The following is a 25,570-nucleotide window of genomic DNA, read 5'->3' as shown; positions in this document are numbered from 1 at the left end:
ATCCCGAAAAATGTTATCTAGGGTTACACGAAGCGCATTACCTGGGATTCGTAGTTGGGGGTGGGGTAGTAAAACCCCAACAGAGTAAAATTGAAGCAATTAAAAGCTGGCCCATTCCGGTAGACAAAAAACAGGTACGAGCCTTCCTGGGGCTAGCCGGATATTATCGAAGGTTTGTAGCTGAGTTTTCTTCGATAGCTGCACCCCTGACTGAGTTAATAAAAAAATCAGCTTCTGTGAGAGTCAAGTGGACCCCGGAGGCAGATCGTTCTTTTAACACTTTGAAAGACATATTATGCCAGGGTCCAGTGTTAAGAGTACCAGATTTTGGCCAACCTTTTGTTGTACAAACAGATGCGTCTGAAGTAGGGTTGGGGGCAGTACTCTCTCAGGTAATAAATGGTGAGGAGCACCCCATTTGTTACCTGAGTAGAAAACTACTTCCACGAGAAAGGAAGTATGCTATCGTGGAAAAAGAGTGTTTGGCAGTCAAATGGGCAATAGAGTCATTAAAGTATTATTTGAATGGTCGAGAATTTACACTTGTCACTGATCATTCGTGATCTCCGTTAAAATGGATGAAGGAGAATCGGGAAAAGAACGCCAGGGTAACCAGATGGTTTTTAACACTACAGCCATTTAAATTTCGAATGGAACATAGAAGGGGTCTAAAGAATGCAAATGCAGACGCACTCTCCCGGGTATATGGGGTTAATATTGCCGCTCGAACCGAGGGGTTTGAGCTGAGGGGAGGGATGTGTGAGGATAGGGCGGAGGCCCTTTAAGAAATGGCTGTCTGGTTGAAAACCACATTCCCCAGAAGCCCTGGGGGTTAATGAATTGGGAGGAGTCTGCTGATATATAAGGAAGCCAGCAGATCACTTAGGGGGCTGTGGGGTGTACACTGACGGAGTTCTACAGGATTCTAGTTGTTGGAAGGTACTGTTTTTGTGTGTGGAAGTTTTTCTTGCAAAGTCGTTTGGATTACAAAGTAGGTTGGCTGGTATTAGACACCAGTTTACTTTATTGCTGTTTTGGTGCCCAGCTGTATAATTGTTTAACTTTGGGACTTTTGGGTTAGAAGTAGCAGAGCAGAGAGTATAACCTCTGCACGTTAAAAGTGCACAGAGCTCGTCTCGGCTCCGGGCGGGGCCAGTGCCGGTGACATAGTTTAGAGACGGGACCATTTTTTATTTCTTTAATAGAATAATAAAAATAAAAATATGTACTGTTTGGAGTTTAGCAAATTATACTCTCTGCAAAGTGAACAGAGATCATAACATTTAATTGGGATTGGGTACTGTGTGATTCTGGACAAAATAATTCACAGACATCGGGACAAAGTGTTCTGGACATTTGGTTTTATTATTTAATAACCCTTCAGTGTATCCGCTGTTCCAGGATAGACAGAGCTTTCATTCTGTTTCAATGCGTTGCAGTGTGTTTCCTGGAAAATACAGTTCACCACGATAGCAGGAGCTGTCGTTCTGTTTCAACGTGTTGCAGTGTGTTTCCTGGAGGTACTGTTCACCAAGATAGCAGGGGCTATCATATGGTTTCTACGCACTCCAGTTCACTACTTGGATTACAGTTTTCCACAATAGCAGGAACTGTCGTATGGTTCAACGTGCTCCAGCAGAGAGAGCCTGTTCTGGTCTACTTACCCGTGTGGTCAACGTGCTCCAGCCGGGATAGCCAGTTCCAGCTCACTGTGCTACAGCAGAGGGAGCCAGCACCGGAACACACCAACCTGTGCTTGGCACTTCAGCCGGTTGTACACTGAAGAACTCAGGGTCTGCAGCCAAGAGACCTTATAGACTGTACCCACTTGAATAAGTGAACTCCTGGGGTAGGTTTAGATAGGGACTATAAGTGAGATAGTTAGTAGCCCGTACAGGGCATGATACTTTGGGTGGGGGTGATATACGTTTGCTTATGGTTTAAATTAAAGTAATTCACCTGTGTACACTTTGAGTCTGTCCAGTTATTGAACGAAAAATTACGCCCGCGGCTGGGCGTTTGTTACAAATGTTTAAACTGTGTTCCTTTTTTAGAGCAGCTGGATATGCATATTTTATTGACAGTTTTAACTTCTTAATTAATAAGAACTTAATTTGAAAAATATTCTTGTGCCCTTCCAAATTTTTATCAGTGAATCAACCTTATGATTTATAATCTCCAGGTCATAGCTAGAAGGCTTAACAGAGAAGGAGTTCTTGTGGTATAATACCAAGAAATTGTAACCGAAGAAACTTACTACCCAGAGTACTTGAAACTAAACACCAACCCCTCAATTACTGTCACAGAGTGTATTGGTTTCTCATTTGGTTTGACAACATATCCATTCAGTACTCTAATCATGATTTAAACAGCAATGAATCACTGTATGGTATATATAATATGAGGGTAAGGTGATGCTTTCTTGCATTGCCAAACATTTGACTGGAAGTGTATGAGATCCTTTAGTAGGCCTTAAAATGCAGTTCATCCAGAAAGGGGATATTTGCAATTTCAAGCAGGTCTTGCTTGATCAGACACTGGGGCATGCAGCCTACATCACATTGGCAGGGAACCTGGCCTATAGCTAAACAGCCATCACTTGATACCAGGATTTGCTCGTTTGTGTAGCTGGCAGGCTGGAGTGTTTATGGAATGGGCCTTGTGAGCACCAAGCTGTGAATGGAATAAATATCCCCCCAGTACCTCTAATTCAATTTGACTGACTGGTTCAAGTTTCAGCTCCAGAGCGAATGTGTATATAGTTCGAATATGATGTCATTGGAGGGGATCTGCAGACCAAATACTTGCAGTGAACCATACAGTTAAAACAACAACTTACATAGATTGAGCTGCTATCCTGTGTTAAATGTTGGTTGAACCTCCTTGGTCAGTTCTGTATGTGGGTTACGCCAATGAAGTGAAACTAAATGCCTAATAAAAGAAAAGAATAAAAAGATGTATTACAGAACCAGCTGTGACTTCCCTAGCATTCTCATTCTTTTTTGTCTCTGCCTCATTTAACTTGTTTTTCTGTCAATAAGGATCGTACCAGGCACGAGGTACATTAAACATACAAAGTAACAACAAATCAAACAAAAGACTGCTAGGATCACTTGCTTGATGACGTGTAATGCCTGAGGTTCTCTGTGGTATGTCAATATGCAGTATTACTTCTTCTCATTAAGACCTGGAGCAATGACATCCAAAGGGTTATTGAACCTGTACATCAGAACATTCTATCTTGCCTAGAGCAAATCTTCAAACAAGAGCCAAATTTTCAATGACTCCGGCTGGGATCAGACTGCTTTAAAATGATAATTAAGAAATTATATATCCATTTCAAAAGTGGATATTTAATAATATTGCCGCTTCAGCTGTCAAAACCCAATTTGTTTTACAAACGTTCTTACCATCATATACCCTAGTGTTTGTTGTTTATTTGTACTTTACAGTAGGTTGCAGTGCAGTTTTGCTGCAAAAACACTACCACCTAGAGTACAGAATATGTATTACACCAAGGCACCAGGGGCACTTCACTGTTTCATGACATCAAAAGGTCCTGTAATTTCTTGTTATAATAACTGCATTATTCATTGCATTTTTAAACAGACATATGATCATTTTAATTTGGGGCAGTTATTAAAACTATATGCTTTAGCTATCCATATACTGTATAGATCTACAGTAAACAAAAATATAACTTATTTTATATTAAAAAGTATTACATTTAAAGTAAAAAATGCAATTTATCAACTGATGTATGGATCTGTGTAAAATATTTCATAATGTTCCAGGGAAATTAGATTTTTTTTTCTGCCATGGAAATTAATGTATTTTATGTAACCGGGCAGCAGTGTAGAGGTGGGGGACACTGTGCTGTACACTTGAGCAAGGTACTTACCTGTACATTGCTCCAGTAAAAACCCAACTGTATAAATGGGTAATTGTAATTGTAAGTAAAAATAATGTGATATCTTGTAACAATTGTAAGTTGCCCTGGATAAGGGCGTCTGCAAAGAAATAAATAATAATAATAATAACTGAAATGGAAGCATAAAAAAACCATTGGAATATAGCTAGTATCAAAGCTATACTGATTCAAGTAACAAAACACTGTACTTGTTTTCATATAATATAATGCAGCTTATAGTTTTTTGTGAAAGGAAAAACAAATTGTTAATAAACTAGTATCAAACAACTTAGGCAAGCTTTTGAGTTCTTAAGGGTTTTAGAACACCAGTTCACTATTACTGTGACTATTGCATTCTGAACAGAACAAACAAAATGGGGTTTCTTAGCTATTGGTTCCTAAGAAATAGAACACACTAGAATTGTGTGTTCTATTCCACGCTAATTAAAACCTGTTATTTTTACAAAACTAAACCCAAACCACTAAGTTATACATTTCAAGTCCTCCTAAGCAGTCTCAATGTGTTTTGTTTTTCTTTTTGTAAGAAAAACAAAACACATTACGAAGCCCAAACTCATTTAGGGAGACAGCAATAACTCAAACGAGAGACAAATATCCATATTTATAAAACAGTAGCATTCCAAAGGAAATCTCACAAGCCACTGAATATTAGAAGTCTTGTCTTCAGTTAGGAAAACATCTATAAAAACCCTTCTTATTAAATAAACAAGCCTCATGGCCAAACTGCCTGGATATTTATCCTGCTATCTTACAGTTCAAAAGCTGTACCTTGGTTTGAGCGGGATTCAATGCAGAGTTCACAGTCTTTCTCAGTCTTTCTTTTCCTTTAGCACCACACGGCAATGCATACAATGCTAACCCACAATATGCACTTTGACAGCATGTGAATTGAGTTGACCTGCACATTTCACACACTTAGACAAATATATTTATTTGTGTAGCACAGTTGTAAAGATCTGTTATGTGGATCAAGTATGAGTATGCATACTGACACGTGTTCTTCTCTATGTACCTGGCATTGCACCTTTCATATAATATAATCTCTAAAGGCATGTGTTATGCATTTCATTAGGTTTGCTGAGTGGGAGGGCAGTGAGCCCTTAATTGTTTTTTTAACTATCAATTGGACAGAACAGGTATGTCTTCGGAGGTCTTGTTTGACTTGTAAGGGAGAGTTTTTTTCTTTGAAGCAGGTTTACATAAGAAATCAGGTGACCTTTAGGAACAATATTATATTCCAAGTAGCTTATGAGTACTCTTCTGCTGTTCTCAAAAGATAAAACAACCTGCTGAGGGAGACCTGGACGGTCAGCCCCTTGCCCTGCTTCGTGGGATGTTATCTTTATAGCGATGTTGGGTTTGATGTTGGGTTAGGATTCTGAACAGTTCAGGTTTGATCAGAACCTTATCCACATTGCAGCGATGCCACTTTGAACCATTTTAAACCACAGACAGATGACGAAGATGTTACTGAAGCAATGGGATTTAATGGAATGTCAAATGTTACATGTCAAAATCTTTACTGGCAGTGCAGTAGGTTTTGTACTATGGAGCAATGGTAGCAAATGGCAGTAACAATAGTATAGGGTACTGTACCATGATGGTGACATGTTACTTGGACATATCAAGAGAATCACAATGGTAAGATTCAATACACAATGATAATCCACTACAGAACCACGCACCACATTAGTACCAGGAGCACTGTGCAATATGTGTTCTGAATACATTAAGCTGATGGTTTCCTCATGGCAATGGATTGCTGCGTGGTATTGTGGTATTCAAGCAGTATTTTTCAAGCTTTTCTATAAGGCTATAATAACCAATCACAATATTGATATACTGTACAGCATTTTACAGGCAAGAGATCATACCAAAATAATAATTTGAACATTTTTGTATAATATCCATTTTGCCCCAAATGAATACCTGCACACACCCCTGTGTGAAAGTTACACCAAGAAAACAGAAATATCAGTTCTTATAGCCACGCTATTTTTTCTTTGCATAAAATGCACTGTACAATGGGCTACTAATAAGGGCATGAGGTTCACTATAACAAAACACTCTATTCTTCAAGGAAGGTTTACAAACACTCATGAACTACTCTTAATATCAAACCCTATTGTATTTATTAACAAAGTCTCATGCATACAGCCTTAATACTCATTTGCAGCAATTTAAACTATACATTATATATATATTTTCTTTTTTCATTATTAATAGTATCTCTGTTCTGTTATTGTGAAACTTTCCACAAAAGTACAAAGTACATCAAATCAAAATGAATTGCTGGCAATGTTTATCTTCCACATAAATTCCTCTCAGGATGAACTCTAAATCGCCCCTTGGAAAGTCCCTTGAGGGGGAAATTAACACTTTAGTGTCTGTTGTAGACAATGAAGTGAAACGTATCTCCTCTCCTTACACTACAGGGCAGTATGAACCACTCTGACTCTCTCCAGTGGACTCGGCACAGGAGTGCTCAAATGACCCTCATTACTGGTCTAATAAATACTGTTGTTTTCAAAATCAGTAATCAACCTTGGGTCTTGCAATCCATTTAATTTATAGGATGTTGTACCAACCAGGCCCTTAATTATTTAATCTTCATTATGGGCCATTTATATAATGACGGAACTGACTGAATGGCTCCTCCATTTCATTCCACAATGTGTTTTTAAGCCTAACCCAAGTCTTTCTAATACCACATACATCCAGACATTAAAGGATGAACTAAAGAAAAATATATTTATTGTATTTCCCAAATCTAACCAACAAGATTGACCAAAGGGATAGTCTGTATTATAAACATAAACCAGAATGTTTTTAGAAAGGAAAATGTCAGTTAGCCAGTTATTCGGCCTCTTCTTTTTAAAAAACAGGCTGTAATCCCGGACAATTATTCTGTAATATATAAAGGCTGCATGTCCCTGTTTCAAGTCAGTTTCAGTCATGATGGGCAAGACAACAGATTTGACAGACCTTGACAGGAGGGCTGATGGTAGACGCTTGGTTGGCAGGTGCATACATCTGCTCGATTTGCCCCAACCCCCTCTGATCAGCAATGGAACCCATCTATGCTGGCCAACACTCAATTGTTGTGGCGGGAGGTTCTTAAAAATAGTTTTGCACCATAGTTGGTAACCACACTTTTATATTAAAAGGGAATGCCACTTTGCGATTGGCTGGCGCAGGGACTGCATCATCAGACACCAGTGCTCATCTTCACCGGCCTTCCTTTTCCCCAGGATCGCTTGTCCAATCAGGCGCTTGCTATTTTTTTGATGGACAATAGTTTCATAAACAGAGACAGCAATCACACACTCCCTTATGTTAGAGTCTAGCAGTGAAAATGTCAGGACCTCATTGAATACAGTAATTCCCCACTTTGACTTCAGAGAGGTTTTCTGGTGCTTCAACCTACACTGGTTGCAGACTATGGTGACTCTTGCATACAAAGCTGAAATAAACAAAATAAAAAAACAAAACAAAGTACTTAATTTTTTTCAAAAGTTCATAGCCAGCCATGCATTTGGTTCATTTACATTTAATTTAGAAATTCTAAAAGTGATTTTAGACAAAAACAAAATAATTCTGTAATTGTACCTTTTGAAATACATGTTATAGAAAACATGGATTTTTATGTTAAATATAAATGACCCAGGAAATGCAAGTGTAACAGATATCTTGAGAATTTTCTTTAACATAAATAGAGTTAGAAATCGCATTTTAAAATGAAAATGTTTGCCATATGTGCTTCTTTCAAAACTGCACACTTCAGACCTGTATAATTTATGGAAGTGCAAATTATAAAGAATTCTGGAATTATTTGGTAGCTGCAATTACTTTAAAGAAACTAGTAAAATTAATTTGCAATGTGTTAAAATAAATCTTTATCAATGCCTTCAAGTGTTTATATTTTACACACAAGAATAATCCAATTCAGATGCACCCTCTTGTTTCAATGAGGTCTCAATAGAATGAGACAAGCTTTTCAATATCGTCACTGCCATGCCATAATATCACCCTCGGCTTAAATTTCCCGAATAACCTTCTGCTCTGGCTCACTACTGAGTAAGGCTAGTCTGTAATTAAGCATTAGTACCCTGATCTCCCATGAATGCCTGCTGAGGAGGATATACCGTATTCATGCTGTTATGAACTGAAGAAATGTTTCTGTAGAAAAGAAAATACTGCTTCTGTATTGGATAATTGGATCATAAGTTGTTGTTTTAAGCTATGCAGCTGTGAGAGTCTGAGTTTAAAGATTCTGCAACTCTGATAGTTCTACAGCTCAGATCTACCGCAGAAAAATGGCTACTGTACTCAGAACCTGATTGGCTGAGACTAACAATCTCAGGATATGGCTCCAGGTTTTACAGCAATTAACACAGTGGTTACATAATTTATATTACAAATGGTATACCTTTATCTTGATTGCTGGTCAGTGAAGCTGTTTTAATCTTTAGGAGCCCCACTTCTATTCTCTGGGCAGTAGGAAGATATTTTAGAGACAGAAGTATTTCTCCAACCGAGTCCTGTAATTCAAATGAAATGCTGTTATTGGTGGCCTTTTGCGTTCAGGTCATGATGACATGTTTTAGTTATCAAAAGAAAATAGGCAGATGCTTGGAATCCACTGAAGAACAACAGTTATTTTATTGAGAATCCAGTAAAAACTATTCAAGATTCAAATTTACAAGGATGTCCTGGGACGGATTCATAAAATGTATACCTTTTTCATAAGGATCTTTCAAAGTAATATGACATATGATGCATTCTAATACAAATATGTTCACAAGAAACTAAAGCTGTTCTTCAACACTACTGAAATAATGCACTATGAACACATGTTGAAACCACATTTACTTGATTCAAATGTACATTTTCGACATGTGATGATCATGCATAATTGTGATTATGGTATTAGTCCATTCTATAAGCATAAGAGATGACCAGGAATAAAATGTAGAAATTACCTGCAATCATTCTGAGTGGGTCTTATTGCAGTTACTCAAATGCTGTGTTTTTTGTTTTTAATTTTTGGATGAAGTCTTTGTGAAGATTCTTTCATCAGAGTTCAAGATCTGCTCTTCAGTTCTATCTGCCTGTGTAATAGAAAAAAGGGCCTGCCCCATCCAGTGATCTTCCACCTTGGATCACGTTTCCTGTTGTTCTACTGGCAATCCACTGCTTTGCACAAGAGTGGCCAAAGACAAGCCTATGTAATCTATGGCAAGCAACTAGAACATAAGAGCAGCTCCTGGACTCAAAACCCTTTTAAAAAATATTTAAAACACACAGTCATTGTCACTGCAATAAACCACCAAGACTGTAAACATCATGAAACGGTAAAGAGACAATTATAACCTACTGCCTGAAACCATCGTGTAACTCGTGAGATGAGATGAGGTTAAAAGCTCTCAAACCACAAATGCGTATGTTATCTTCTCCGATAGAGCAGCGTTGGGTCTTGTTAATACAAAGAATGTCAGTTTTATAGGGTGTGTCGTTCTTGGCTGCATTCTTCCTTCTAATCTGAAACACTTTGCTGTACAGCTGGAAGCGCTGTTTACACCGTGTAACAATTTTATTTATTTTTTTTGGTTCCTGGGTAGTAAGTGTTATTTCCTAATTGCTTATGCCTCAAAAGTATAGAAAATGGCTATTATTCCCCACAAACTTTGCTTTTGTGACCAGGACAGTGATATTTTGAAATGTACCTATTTTCCAGAACATTCCAGATAGATTCAGTGCTGAGTAAACTTGGAGTAACTTCTAGAACTTTCTAGAACTTTCCAGTAATATAAATAGTAGTATAAATACAGGGGCCTTAAGCCCACCAGTTCAGTTTAGTTCCAGCTGCCTAAGTGGATACATATCTGCATTTTTCTGAGATGGCATCAAGGTCATAGGAGACTTCAAAATGGTGGCATTCCTGATGGGTCTCCAAGGCGGTTTTACCAAGTTTCCCTGCTATCTTTGCCTTTGGGACAGCAGGGACACCAAGGCGCACTACCACAGGCGGGACTGGCCACAGCGGACCGAGTTCTCTGTGGGGAGGAACAACGTCAAGTGGGAGCCACTGGTGGACCCCCGGAAGGTGCTGATGCCACCACTGCACATCAAATTGGGCCTTATGAAACAATTTGTCAGAGCTCTAGATAAGGAGTCGGCAGCCTTCAAGTACCTTCAAGACTTCTTCCCTAAGCTGTCTGAGGCAAAAGTCAAAGCCAGTGTCTTCGTCGGACCACAGATAAAGAAGATCCTGGAGTGCAATGAATTCCCCAAGAAGCTCACTAGTAAGGAGAAAGCGGCTTGGAACAGCTTTGTCGCAGTGGTTCGGGGCTTCCTGGGCAATCACAAGGCCGAAAACTATGTGGAGCTGGTTGAGACTTTGGTGAAGAACTATGGCACAATAGGCTGTAGGATGTCCCTCAAAGTCCATATCCTTGATGCTCATCTTGATAAATTCAAGGAGAACATGGGAGCATACTCGGAGGAGCAAGGCGAGCGCTTCCACCAGGATATACTGGACTTTGAACGCCGCTACCAAGGACAGTATAACGAGAACATGATGGGAGACTACATTTGGGGACTGATTCGTGAAAGTGATTTAAAGTATAATCGTAAATCTCTGAAAAACTACTCACTTCTAAATCTTTTGTAGTCATTTTTGTATTACTTTAGTATAAATACATGTTAATTTGGATTCATATGTTGTTTTTTTCTGACTTTATGTGAACGAAAAGACACAAATTTGCCCGTTTTCTCATTGGAAATAGGTAAATTTCAAAATATCACTGTCCTGGTCACAAAAGCAAAGTTTGTGGGGAATAATAATCTGCCAGCACTTTTTTTTGTCAAATTAGCGTTCCCTTTTCCATATAACGTCACTTTCATAAACACAGTTATTAAACACACCTTATTTAACTTCTGTAGCTCTTCGGAGATCTCAACCGGATGTGATAACAGGTTTAAATTGTTCAAGTGTGTCCTCAATTCTCCAAGAACACTGTGTCTTGAGAATCTGTCAAAGTCCCTGACCTGTGGCAAACAGTTACAGCGCTCACTAAATCATTTTGAAAGCTTACTGCGTGGTAAAAACATTTAGTGAAGCGCAGCAAGCGTGACAGATTAAACATGGCGAAGGATAAAACACAATTTGACCATGCAAAGCTGTCATGGTAAACTTGTTATGTAATTTAGAACACACATTACTTAATACCATGAATATAGGAACCATTTGTACTGCAGCTCGCCCAACTGTGCTTTTCTATATAATACAGAAATGTTCTGCATGCTAACAGAATAACCACTAGGGGGAGATGGAAGAATAACATTCCTATAAACTTGGACTATAAGTAACTTTCCCTTACATTTAAGTGATGTCATTATAGTGATAAACAAAAGTAAATACATGAGCTAGTTAAGCATAAAGTGTAAACTGTACACTAGGTTTGTTAAATGAATAAATTAATCACAATACAAATGGACCACCACTACCAAAATCTAAGTTTATTTGCAATATATACACATAAGTATTTGCTGTACCCTGTAAAAAAAAATAAAAAGATTCTCTGTGTACCAGCTGTCTGTACAGTGAAAACACACAATTCGCATAAGCGTTACCTCTAATTTGAGAGTAATCGTCTTCAGTTCTTTCTCGGTCAGTGGGCAGGAGAACTGGCTCCCAAAGACAGGGTTCCTGCTGTTTTTCACCGTCTTGGTTTCCCACTCCTGAAGGACACACTGGAGATTAGGCTGCTTGGACAGCAGTCCGGACAGCAGCTTTACCTTGACAAAGGGGTTGGTGCTTTGGCTGAAGTCTCGGACCGGGAGATCTGTAGCGTCCAGGACAGTCACAGCAAACTGGGACTGCTCTCTATTGTAGGACACAGAGAATCTGAGCTTCCCGTGGATGTTCATCTGAGCGTCCGCCTCTGTGATGCTCTGAAAGTCAGCGCTGTCTTGCTCACTAATCGACGAAGTTGCTGAAAGGCACCTGCTCAGTTTTTTTATTTCATCTTCGAGTTTTTGAACCTATAGTAGAATTATTATTGTCCCATTAAATAGCCAATAACCACAAGTGCTTTGGTGTTGCTCTTTTTGACCTGTCCATTTTTCCTGCAACAGGCAATATGACCCTACCCAGGCCTCACACTTGTGTTAGATATTGCACACAGGAAACTATGTGGGCTCAGGTGGGGTCCAATTACCTGTAACACAGGAATAAATAGGGACAAGAGAACAAGGTCTTCACATCTATCAATTTTGCAGTGTTTTGGCAGTATTAATGGAGTCAAAAAGAAAATAAAGGCTGCAAAATCAAAATATCAGCCGACACTCTTTCCAGCACAAGTGGGCCACATTCTCTGGAGGCGTCTCTTCAATTTACGGCTGTTGAAACATTAAACACTTGTGACTGGGCAAAGGTATCCAGGGTAGGGTAGGTGTATTCCAAAGCTGTGTAACTCAAGCCACACGGGAAGAGAAATAATGATTAACAATAGCAGATCAATATGACATGCCCTAATACCCCCCTTACCTTGTAATCATGCTTCTGAATATCTGATTCTTTATCAGCTGCTTCAAAAATAGTGTTCCCTGCCTGTTTGTCATCCACACTTTGATAGCTCTTTACTAAAAAAATAAAATAAATATAAAAAATGCATACATAATAGACATACAGTATAGACACCATGGTTTTAGAAAAGTTACCTTCAGTTTAAAGTTACCTTCAATTTACTTATAACATGCTAGAATTACAGGGTTATAAGGATGTAACTAAGGCATTTAAAAAAAAAAACAATTGTTACATTATTATGTTAATAAATGTTATTGTAATAAACTGTAATTTCTGGTTAATAATCGTCAATACCTTTAATAACACATCTATAGATATTTTACAGTACAGTTAAACTAGTGTCTCAACTGTCCTCCATTGTTCCTGCTATTGGTGGCTCTGGTTTGGTTGTCTTGGATAAATCTAGTATGTGGTAATAATTTCTGCCTGGCTACATTCTCCAGTTCCCCTCCTCTGCTCCCCAGGTCACCCTTCTAAACTCGAGCCTGTCCTCAGTTGGTTTAAAATTGGTATTTGAATCAAGAGTAAATCAGTGTACCTTTTCCGCTGGGTTTTGGTTTGCGCTTGAAGTATTGATACAACTGCCATGTTAGTATGAGTGCTGCAATTGCAAACAGAGAGACTGAGATTCCCAATAGAGTGTATTTGACGCCATCTGAGAAAGGCATTCGTAGACTTGCGAAGGAAAGTCGGAAGGAACCGGGTGAGTCCATATCCCTGTTCAAAATAAAAAGCTGAGAAAGGAACAGACCAAGTTTAGTAACACTTGAAACAGAAAAAACAATATGCACTGGATCAGTATCAGGTGCTACATTCTCAATTCAAAGTGAACGTTACTGGCTAACAGAATGGTCTTTAATCTCTAGTAATAGGCCAGCCCTGCCAAAAAGATATAATTGCAATGTATACAAAGAACATTTTCAATATTGTCATTGACTTATAACTCAAAAACAAAACAGTTGAAACGCAAAATAGCTCCAATGCTTTATTATTAAAATCCAAATCACCAAGACCCAATGTGGGACGGTTCGGCCTCAGCTTTTTTCAAGACAACTAACAAACAAACATTTCAGAGTTCAATACATTTTTATATCCTTTCAGATGACAATCAGGGAACGCCCTAATTATCCACTTAATTATTATACAAATCTCTTAACAGATATGTTCATTTTCTTTTTTAAAAAAACGAGATCAATTTGTTTTTTTATTACACATTTGTTAATTATTCTTCATTAGATGAACCAAATGCATAACAAAATTTATCTTAGAATACAAGAGCATATACAAATAAGGTACACACTTCAAGTAAGATAACACACACTCAATTATCACAAACCTCAGCGACTAAATCATATAACTCAAGATAGTAATTCCCTCCAAGTAATCATAATGAATAAGGTTTAGAGGACAATTCATTGTTTGAGTCTTAAAAGTTCTATTAGAAGGAAAGATCCTAATTATCCGGTAGCTATGCACTTTACTTATGCACATCCAGTCTCCTCTTTGCAATTTATTGGAATAGAGAAAGTCACAGTGTCTGTAAGAGGAGGTGACCTTGATTTGAAATTGCTTAAAAGAGAAACATATTGGATTCATACTTTAGAAACTTTAAAACCAAAAGGATTAAATGATGAACTGGATTTTAAACCTCTTTTGAAATAATTGATTATTTGTCTTGCATGATGCTAATTACTGTATTTATCATTTATTAGATGTGTGTATCAAGCTGAAATGTTATAATACGACTTGAATCTAAGCATTTAAAAAATGAAAAGACTCAAACAATGAATTGTCCTCTAAACCTCATTCATTATGATTACTTAGACGTAATTACTATCTTGAGTTATATGATTTAGTTTTTGAGGTCTGTGATAATTTAGTGTGTGTTATCTTAATTGAAATGTGTACCTTATTTGTATATGCTTTTGTATTATAAGATACATTTTGTTATGCAATTGGTTCATCTAATGAAGAATAATGAACAAATTTATAATAAAAAAAACAAATGGATCTCTTTTAAAAAAAAAAAAAAAAAAAAGAACATATCTGTTAAGAGATTTGTATAATTAAGTGGATAATTAGGGCGTACCCTGATTGTCATCTGAAAGGATATAAAAATGTACTGAACACTGAAATGTTTGTTTGTTGGTTGTCTTGAAAAAGGCTGAGGCCAAACCATCGACAAAAGACTTTGTTTCAAGACCCACATCGGGTCTTGGTGATTTGGATTTTAATAATAAAGCATTTGTATTTATTTTCAAGAACTTTTTGCATTTCAACTGTTATGCTTTTGATTGATTTTTGCCTGCGGCAAACGCAATGCTGAATTATACTTGAAATATAAGGTGATGCCCCGATTGTCTATTGACATTGACATATAACTGCAATGATACTTTCACTGAGGGCAGTACCAGAGATTACGGATCGATTTTCACTACTGCCAAAAACATTCTGGAATTTCTGGCTATTCCCTCTGTGCTGGTATAATCACTTAGTTATAAGCACTAAAGTATTTCCTCAAATCTAGGGAGCAAAGATATAACATATTCAGTGTTGCACCAATAATATGAATTAATTGAATCAATTATTGATAACGATAAACTAGACATGGATTATTTCCAACTGTAATATTTCACATATAAATTGAAATGAACACGTGGTTGATTTTACAGACCCTGCTTTGCACTAATGCTGTTAATCTTGGAATACCTACTGTTACATTGGGTAAGGGAGTCCTTGATCAGTGCAAATCAGAGTCGAAGAAACCAGACCTTTAGGACAAAGGTTTAGTACAAGACTATAAACATTGGAGTATTCATTTAAGCTTGTTAAGGAAACTGCCGGAATAAAAGAAAAGAGTAACACAGAAAATATTGAACACAGTACAAAATATTTATAAATGATTATTAACAGTCGTTGAGGCACGTCTAATTGTCAATAAAGACCAAAAAAGGATATTATCACTGAAAAGTGCTCAACATATAACATAAATCAAATCCACTCCCTCTTACTGTGGACTGTGAAATACAAGGATTGATTAGATTTGAAGTATCTCCATTCTTCGCTTATCACCCTGGTAATGTATCTTCTTTTCATTTAATTTTGTGTTCCGTTCACTGCTGATGAGAAAAGGAATACATCAGTGTCAAAAATAATACGGTTGTGACATTAGCGGTCCTGTAACACAGTTGTGACATTAGCAGTCCTATATTGATGTCAGTCTTTAGCATGCTAAAGCAATCAATTTCACAGCTGGCATGTTGTTAATCAAGGAAAGTAGAAACTTCATTGGAAGGGCTGTCTTTCAAGTCCTTTATCTTGTAATATGGATTTTTCAACCCTTAGGTAGGATGCTTTCACCTTTAAAACAATGTTTGTCAAAAATCTTTTAATGCAGGTAGCTTCGCTGCAAGTTAATTTTTTTCTCTACCCTTAACTTGTGTGCAATCATTCTGAGTGGCTTGTATTGCTATTCCTCAAATACTGTCATTTAAGAAAGGATATGTTGGGCACTTCAGTTTTATTTGCCTGCCATACAGTAGATGCAGTACATGCAATTCAGCTAGATCAGCCAAGCTGTCTTTATATTCTGCAAAGTGTGATGATCCCATGTAGGGGTCACATTTCTAGCCAAATGAATCATTTAGTTTTATGTATTAAAATGTTTGTAGTTGATGAACCTACCCAGATACTGTAAATCCATAAATATCTGCGACCAAAATATTTGGCAAATCACACCCATAAAACCTATTTTGCTCCAGAAATGCTGCCGACTTGTTACAATATATGAAGTATGTATTGTTAGTGGAATTTGTTTTCGTGCCAAAAATGTTTGCGTTTTATTTTTTTCATTCTCGAAAAAATAATAAAAGGCTTGCAAATATTTATAGCTTTGCAGTAGTTCAGATCTCAGCTCCGAGTTTTGTAAGCTCCTGATTATGGCTACAGTGCTGGAGTCAGTTGTGTGTTTAATAAGGCATTGCTAATGCTCTGTGGTTGCTAAATCCAGTTCCTTGTCTCATTCTTATTAACTAAGGTAAGGTAGTTTATTTTGAAAGCAGAAGTGTGGCATTTTCAAAGGGCATACATTTACTGGCTTGGCTGATCGGAGGGCCTCCCCAGCTTTTTAATAGCTTTTTAATGGCTTTTAATTTGTTTAAGTTAGTGCCCCCAGACCCCCCCCCCCCCCCCCCTCCTTTAATGATTGTTAACTCCAATCGTATCAGTGAAAAGGCTAATTTGTAAATAAGCTTAAAAGCAGATTAGCTGGATTTTCAACTATCTAAAAAAAAGCTATGCATGGGCCGAATTAGCTGACATGTCTAATCATTTTGGTTGGGTCGATCATTTTGAAACCACCACTGTCTTTTAATGCAATACATCTTTTGAGACCTCATAGACAGAAAAGACAAGACAGACGATTTCTGTAAAACTAGCAAAAAAGACTGAAACATTTTGGAAAACATTACATCTTAACTGATCTAAAAAAATGAAATAACCCATTACTATAACTTATGCATTTAGCTATCCCGACCGTATCAGATTACTTAATTCCAGAATTGCCTCCAGTAATTCAAATCTTGTTAAACAATAATTAGCCATTACTTTTCTGGCAGACATTCTATGATCTTATTAAGGAGAAGTAAAGCAATGAGTCAAATTAGCTCTGTTTCCTTGGCAGCCAAGGAGTTTGCGTGTTATACTAAGTTGTGTTTAAATTAGCGACATTTATGCAGCTACCTTTACTACTAGCTTAGTAAATCTGGTTGACTATCCCTTTTCAGCACAGGCATTCCACTTCAGAAAAAAAAAACTCGACTTGCTTTATAAAAACACATTTACTGCACTAGGCATGGTTTTGTTGGCTCGTTTGCATTATACTGTAGATTGTGTCTGCAATAACAGAACTAATATAATTCACATTACCTTCATCATCATATGTGACGCTGCAGAAAACCGTCTGAAGAACCTTCTCTCTATGTTCTGAGATATCCTTGTTTGCTTAAACTTTCTGTACTGTGAAGACAAGAAAAACAAGTTCCCTTCTCTTACAGTGCAAAAGGACACCTTCAATCAATGCACTTACATCATCCCCAGTTCCTTGTAATACACCGGATACACAGGTCTATCCTAAATGTACTGGACTTCAGCATTGTATGCTGGCGAATGAGTTATAAGTGAAAGCAGGTCCTTTCTAATTAGTTTATCAGTGAGAGCTATGCAAATAATAATGATGATAAAATTCAAACAAAATAAGTATTCATTGGAAGTTAAAAAGCTATATACTTATAAACTTACATACCTGCATATATATTTCACTAATGCATATATATATATATATATATATATATATATATATATATATATATATATATATATATATATATATATATATATATATATATTGTATTCAAACATCATGGTATTTGCATCTTTCACACTACTTGCATTTATAACCAAATGCCTTTTCAAACTAATAACTAAAGTTTCAACAATGCAATATTTAAATGTGTTCACTGCAAATTATTTAATTTGCAATCTCTTTTTCCTACATTTTCCTTCCCAATTTGGACAGCGCTGCAGCCCACTTTTCAGGATCACTGAAAATCAACCAGCGGCCACCATTGCAGCTGTCAAACCAATCACCTCGTTTCACCTGCAGAACTGAAGCAACAAATGTTACCAAGCTACTGAACTCTGCAGACAAGGGCCCAGCCAGGGATGACTCTGCGTGACCCATAGGGGTTGATGAAGCGTGAGAGGTGAGCTATCCCCAGCTGATTTTCCTCCCTATCCCATAGGAGCACTAAGCCCAACGTGGTCCCTCTGTGGTTCCTCAGTCAAGATTGGCAACTCCTCACGAGGAGGATTCGAACCACACTCTTAGTGCTTCTACTAGAGGAGCTACTAGATACCCGTATGTGAAACATTGTAAAAGCAAGTTTTAAAATCTTTTTCATTAGCTTGAGTACCAGTTTTCCCTGGGCAGTTGAACTTTTCATTTCTAATCCCCTTTCTTCAATCTGGAAAGTTTTGAAGGTACTAGGCAGCCCTCTACTCCATGTTGATCTATACCTACTGTATTAAACTCCCTTTATGCTAGTGCAATTATAACTGACTGACTGAAAGTAAGGCATGCAAACTAAAATACGAGACATCACTTTATAATATGAAAATGCAAGCTGCTAGAACACACAACTTTTAAAACTGCACATGCAAAATCTATATAGTAAATGGAAGTGGACAAGAGTTATTTTTTTTAATAAGAATCCCATTAGTAAATGCTTGACTGAAGCTGCAGGGCAGGTGAATGAGACAGAGTATTTTCTCTGTTAAATATGGTCCAGGGCAGACAGACTGTGAACCAATGCGATAGAAAACGCTGCTCTATGGAGTTAAAGCAATGCTAATGATAGGTAGGGCAGTTTAAATGTCTTCCTCGACATGCTAAATGTATATGTTGGTGCTACTGCCAGGGGGCAATTCCTCCAGGGATACAACCAAAATGCAGTTAGGCAGGTTCAGGTGAAGCAAAACTGCATGGTTTTAATCTAATTCCTATCTACTGCAATGCTTATCAAGTTTACTGTATCATTTCAATGCTAGTTATATTTGTGTGGTATGAAAACATAATGATAATGATCTCATTTAATGTGTGTGCTGTTAAAAGGTTTGGTTTCAGCCCGTAGTAGTGCCCTATTATGGTTTAAAAACAGGGTTTTGCCTATGAAGAAATATCTGTCATTAAAAAAAGGGTTTACCATATAATCTTGAAAATGTCAGCCCTGTGTTTCCTGTCAAATGTTATCAGTATAACACTGTTCTGTTTTGTTTCCTGAGCTATAACAGATCTTGGTGGTACTATTCAAATAGTCCTACTATATTCCAGCAGTCTGTGACGATTTGAAGTTTATTATAATTTTCATATACAAGTACATGTAAACCGGGACAACTACTTCAATCTACTTCATTTATTGATGTAAATAGGTTCATAACCTCCTCATGCAGTTGAGAAACTATTTTCAAACTGGAGGAAAATACAGATCTCATTTTATTAACAAATGGTTGAAGCGCACAGTACTGGAAATTGAAAATCCAGACAAAGGCTGGGCAGTCTGATATCATTTACATATCAAGCTGCATGTGGCATACAAGGAAATAGTTAGCTGGGCCTCATACTGTATTAGCGCATATTTTTTAAAGCTGCAGTGCCCCTCAATGATGTCTGTTTTTACACACAAAAAGAATATTCTTTAGTGTCCTGGTAACAGTCTGTTAAATCCAGATGAGCTGATTTCTACCTAACTATACTGTCCTGTCTTGATATTTTGTTCTGTGGAATGGGTAGCCTCCTAGCTGGCAGCCTGTTAAATGCTGGGAGTTTGTTGTGAAAGCCCTGGACACTCCAGTGTATCAGGTACTAGTTGACAGTCCAGTTTGTTTACATCACTTGAAACCTCTGCTTTGGAAACCTATTTTCCACTACTTCACTCTGAGACCACTTGCAGCCGTAAAAATGATATATTTACATTTAGTATATATACTATAACACTCGAGTGAGCGCTACATTGCCAGCTCTCTGCTTTCCTGTCAAAACATTCTCTGCTCGACCACCTCCAATCAGGTTTTCGTTCGGCACACTCCACTGAAACTGCTCATGTCTCTGTCACTAACTCTCTACTCTCTGCCCGTGCCACCTCCTCCTGCCTTTGACACAGTCGACCACTCTATTCTCTTGTCCTCCCTCACTGACCTGGGACTCTCCGGCACTGCTCTTTCCTGGTTCTCCTCCTACCTCTCCGATCGCACGTACCAAGTGTCCTGGTGTGGCTCACCCCCTGCCTCTTGCTATCTTTCTACAATCGTCACCCAAGGCTCAGTCCTGGGACCCCTCCTGTTTTTTCTCTATACTCGCTCCCCGGGTCCCCTCATCTCCCCCATAGCTCCTCGTATCATTTCTATTATTATTATTATTATTATTATTATTTATTTCTTAGCAGACGCCCTTATCCAGGGCGACTTACAATCGTAAGCAAAAACATTTCAAGCGTTACAATACAAGTAATACAATAAGAGCAAGAAATACAATAACTTTTGTTCAAGTAAAGTACAAGTTTGACAAACCACAATTCAATAATACAGCAGGTAATAGTGATAGTTACATCAGGATATGATTAAATAGTGATAGTTACATCAGGATGTGAGTAAATACAAAGTACTACAGGTTAAAAACTTGGCAGATTACAGTATTCTGAAGTACAGGATTAAATGCAGTAAAATAGGGGCTGATAAGAGCAAAATAAAGCACATTTACATGAAGGGTGATAGTGTCCCAGGATACAAACAGAGGAGTTCTACAGGTGCTCTTTGAAGAGGTGAGTCTTAAGGAGGCGCCGGAATGTGGTCAGGGACTGGGCAGTCCTGACATCTGTAGGAAGGTCATTCCACCACTGCGGAGCAAGGGTGGAGAAGGAGCGGGCTTTGGAGGCAGGGGAGCGTAGCGGTGGTTGAGCTAGTCTTCTAGTGCAGGCGGAGCGGAGAGGTCGAGTGGGGGTGTAGGGAGAGATGAGGGTCTGGAGGTAGCTGGGTGCAGACTGGTCAAGGCATCTGTAGGCTAGTACAAGAGTCTTGAACTGGATGCGAGCGGTGATCGGGAGCCAGTGGAGCGAGCGGAGTAGTGGAGTAGCGTGGGCGAAGCGAGGCAGAGAGAACACCAGGCGGGCAGCAGAGTTCTGGATGAGCTGGAGCGGACGGGTGGCGGACGCAGGGAGGCCAGCCAGGAGGGAGTTGCAGTAGTCTAGGCGGGAGAGTACCAGGGCCTGGACCAGGAGCTGGGTAGCATAGTTGGTGAGGAAGGGTCGGATTCTTCGGATGTTGCTCAGGAAGAATCGGCAAGTGCGTGCCAGAGTGGAGATGTGCTGGGAATAAGAGAGCCAGGGGTCCAGGGTGACTCCAAGGTTCTTAGCTGAGGAAGAGGGAGAGAGTGTGGTAGATTCCAGAGGAACAGAGATGGAGAGATCAGATGACCTGATCTTCTCCTTTCCCCCTTCTGACTTCCATCATTTCCTCCCATATCTCTACCTGTCTCTCGGTCATCTCCTCCTGGATGCACTCGCATCATCTTAAACTCTCCAAATCAGACCTCTTTTTCTTACCCCCTCTTCCTCCCCCACCACTGATCTCTCTCGCTATTCTTCTTGAACCATCACCCTCTCTCCCTTCTCATCCACCAATAACCTCTGTGTCACCCTTGACCCTCATCCCCTCCCTCTCCTACTCTCAACACATCTCTACTCTGGCACGCTCCTGCCGCTTTTTCCTCAGCAACATATGTAGAATTCACCCCTTCCTCACTGACTACTCCGCACAGCTCCTAGTTCAGGCCCTGGTACTGTCCTGCCTTCACTACTGCAACTCCCTCCTGGCCGGCTCCCTGCTTCCGTTATCCATCCACTCCAGCTCATCTCTGCTGCTGCTCCACTCCCTCCACTGGCTCCCTATCGCCGCTGGCATCCAATTCAAAACTCTTGTACTCGCCTATTACTGTCTTGACTTTTCAGGCCCCCTCCTACCTCCAGACTATTATTTCTTCCTACACCCCCTCTCGCCCTCTCCGCTCCACCGCCTTAACTTAAGAGCCCACTCCTTCTCCACCCTTGCCCCTCAGTGGTGGAACGACCTATCATGGATACCATGACTGATCAGTCCCTGACCACATTCCGCTGCCTACTCAAGACACACCTGTTCAGACAGCATCTGTAAACCTCACAACTCTCGACTATACTGGACTATATGGCACCCAATTGTATCAGTACTTGCATCACCTTGTAATTGCACTTAAATTGCTCCACACTTTGCTGTATTACATAATTCACATTATATTTTCTGTATCTTGTACTTGATTTTACTCTTAAAGATAACCGTATGTAAGTTTAACTGCTCTTAGTCGTACTCACTCTCAAACGTAATTATATACTGCATTTTTTATTTTCTGTCATTTGAATTTGCTCTTACTGATTTTATTGTATTTTATAACTGCTCTTATCTGTAATAATAATAATAATAATAATAATAATAATAATAATAATAATAATAATAATAATAACAGGTCCATACTACCACCTGCTGGTAAACTGTAGAATGTCATTTTAGACTGCCTGAATAATACTGTGGAATAGATACCGGCCACAGAGGTAAAAACAAGGTTGCCGTTTTGTTTTATCACTATGCAAACGAAATAGCACATATCACTGTCAGTTTAAACTGCACTAAGGAATGAATACATCGGGTTTATTGGTTGGCTATTTGATTTCAAGCGCATCTGGTACATGGATAAGCAATGTCATTTTATAGCTTCAGCTTAACAACAGTATAAAACACATTGTGTCGATATGAATACGCCAAAAATGCAAATTTATGGATGCTGAACCAAACAAGCAGACGATATTGACAGTGAATGCTGAACCAAACGTTTATTGTTTACATAAAAAAATATTCTTTCCCCCCATAAAACAAAACTAAACTAAACCAAACAAAAATAGGAAAATAAAATAAAAATAACGGAAGCAGTCTATGACTTCAAGGAGTATTTTAAATCAATCAATATATTACAAATGTAAGGTTTTGGGAAGGGAAGGAATTGGTTGTAATTAATTAGTCTGCCTCGTGGTTTTTTTTTTAAATGGTTCTTGCCGAATGCGTTTACCACCCCTCAGTGATTAGTATTTTGAAGTTTTTTTTTAAATCTGCAACAAAGTGTGAACACCATATACAGTTGTCCTTTTTTATACTGTTGCTTGTGACACAGAAATGTTAGGACCCACATTGCAGTCGCTGATTCCTGTGTAAGAATCATAAGCATAATAATTCTAATAACGAAAAGGAACGATAAAATACTGCTGAAGAAAAAATAAGATTAAAATGAAAAAAAAAAAAACCGTTATTTACAGTGTTACAGAAGTGCAGATTGGACAGAAAAAAAATATTGGGTAACCCCTGCATTAGAAGAGATGAACAAAATGTAGACAGATGACCTGTAGTCTCTTCTCTCACCAGCAGAGGTCTCTATGGGATCATTCATCCTCTTATTTGTCAAAAAAGTTACGTTAAACACGTTGTCACACATTCATAGTAAAGTTTACATTAAAAAACAAAACAAACAAACCAAAAAATGGTATACGTTTTCTCCTAAAGCTTAGCCCAGTAAAGCTGAAGGCATATGATACAAGCTCCTTAACTTTGTAATGTGCATCACATTATACAGTAGTGCATATTGTGTTATCAATCCAGCTTAAAGGCCACCTTGCCAATAGTGCCCACTCTGATGAGCCATCAGGTATCTATTTCCCATTTTAAAGACCGCCTGTAAATAACGACCACCTGCCTTTAAAGACTACTTTCAGATGATCACTTGGGTGCATAGCTTCTGCTCTGCTGGCCAATTGGTCTGCACAAGGATAACTGCTATTAATACAGACGAATTAGGTTGGTGTAAAAGAAAACTTTTTAATGTATTCTGCTCAGTCGCAGATTGTAAGATTGGGGTGATGCATGGGAATGTGATGTTTAGAATCTACACGTTATTTGGAGTCATGCCAAATCCTCATAATGATTGATAGGTATACATTCCTGTGTGTGGGAAACACACTGTCCTTTCCTTTCCCCATTTCTTCAGTTCCCTGTGAATATTTGAACTCTATTGATGGAAAGGGCTTAGCGATTCATGGACTTTACTTATGTGCACTTAGCAGTGGCTGTAAGTTTGGGTAACAGTGTTCTGGAATCTAGATGGATCTTTTTGGACACCCATCTGTTCTAACCTGATAATGTGAGGAATAATGGCCAACCTTCCTGTCTCCTGCCTCTCTGTCTGCAGCTGTCCTGCTTTACTGTGACAGTAACGGGTGGCTCCCCTCCACTGGAACAATGAAGAAAGAAAACCTGTCAGTGTCAGGGATGGCAGCACTGCTCTGAGATGTGAATATATTAGTAGACGGATGAAGAGTTGGATAATAAGGAGAATATTGCCACTGGAAATGGGGACAGAAAGGGTTTCATGTACAAATAACTATTACAGCTATTGCTATTGCTGTTATTAAAGGAGTATTAATGCTTTAAACCCATTTCCTTAACTAGGTTTGTTAAAAAGCGTACTGGTCCCCTGTTATTGTTCTGATTCCCTTTTTTCTGATTCTTCATTTGTTTTGTTTTCTACATCACATGCAAATATTTCAATTACAGTACAACGTTATAGATAAACTGCAGCATCCTACGTCCTGGTATCTTTGTTGTAGGTCACATTGCAGTAAGACCATTGTCATGAATTTGAAATGCTACAGTGGTGTCTTTTGAAATATGTGCATATTCCAAATTGTAGTCAACTAAAAGATATTCAACAGAAGAAAAAAGTGTGGCAGTAATGATAATGTCTGTGCTAATAGGAAGATGGATTATTATTAGAGTGAATCTGACCTACATCACTGGGCGTGATTAAAGATGTGATGTTAGTTACATCAATATGCTAAAGAGAGAACTGGCTTGCGCCCCATTGACTCACAGAACCCGCTTTGCAAGATCCAGCCGTGTAGGATTAAATGCACTCAGTAAACCCTGACTGTTTCTGTCTGGACGTGCCTGTCTAATGCAGTGGAGTGGGATGTTCTTTCCTGCTCTCTGTACGAGTGTGAAATACTCTCTTTATTCATTTATTTTTTAATTGCAATCCCTGTACCTCAACTGACCTGTCGGACTCTGCTGTGCCAAGCTCTAGAGAGGAAGTCTTGTGGTCGGTGTTTTGTGATGCGTTTCTGTTATGTGTACTGCATGTCCATGCGGGTGAGACGAGGTTATCCCATACTAAAAAAATATATATTTTAAATATATTTTTGTAAGCATGTTATTCATATAAAACTCATAGTCTTTGGGAATGATAAAATATATGGAAAAATATATTTATTATGTATGTTTATAATTGGCCCGTTTTCATCATATGGAAAATATATTTACAATATAATTTCAGGTAACAATATATCAATTATATTGTCCATGTA

The 25,570-nt window shown here is 38.4% G+C and overlaps 1 protein-coding gene across 4 annotated transcripts; it reads right to left on the bottom strand.

The window, feature by feature from the left end:
• Positions 1-4,933: 4,933 nt before the first annotated feature.
• On the bottom strand, positions 4,934-17,615 carry LOC117434793 (synaptotagmin-6-like). 4 transcript variants are annotated; one of them, XM_034057447.3, is made up of 8 exons: positions 17,448-17,614; positions 15,235-15,640; positions 13,060-13,255; positions 12,483-12,577; positions 11,567-11,977; positions 10,859-10,981; positions 8,361-8,472; positions 4,935-7,394 (listed from the first exon to the last, which is right to left on the bottom strand). In XM_034057447.3, the coding sequence occupies exons 3-8, from the start codon at positions 13,232-13,234 to the stop codon at positions 7,087-7,089; spliced, it is 1,224 nt and encodes a 407-aa protein (XP_033913338.1). In that variant the 5' UTR covers positions 13,235-13,255; positions 15,235-15,640; positions 17,448-17,614; the 3' UTR covers positions 4,935-7,086. The 4 variants fall into 4 exon arrangements, with proteins under 4 accessions (XP_033913345.1, XP_033913338.1, XP_033913344.1 ...); XM_034057453.2 differs by having other exon boundaries at positions 15,533-15,640; XM_034057448.3 differs by having other exon boundaries at positions 15,235-15,637.
• Between the last annotated feature and the right edge of the window lie 7,955 nt (positions 17,616-25,570).

This window comes from Acipenser ruthenus, chromosome 28 (assembly GCF_902713425.1).
Source record: "Acipenser ruthenus chromosome 28, fAciRut3.2 maternal haplotype, whole genome shotgun sequence".
NCBI classification, from domain to species: Eukaryota; Metazoa; Chordata; class Actinopteri; order Acipenseriformes; family Acipenseridae; genus Acipenser; species Acipenser ruthenus.
The sequence above is the reverse complement of the archived record's forward strand: the minus strand, read 5'-3'. Positions and strand labels throughout refer to the sequence as shown.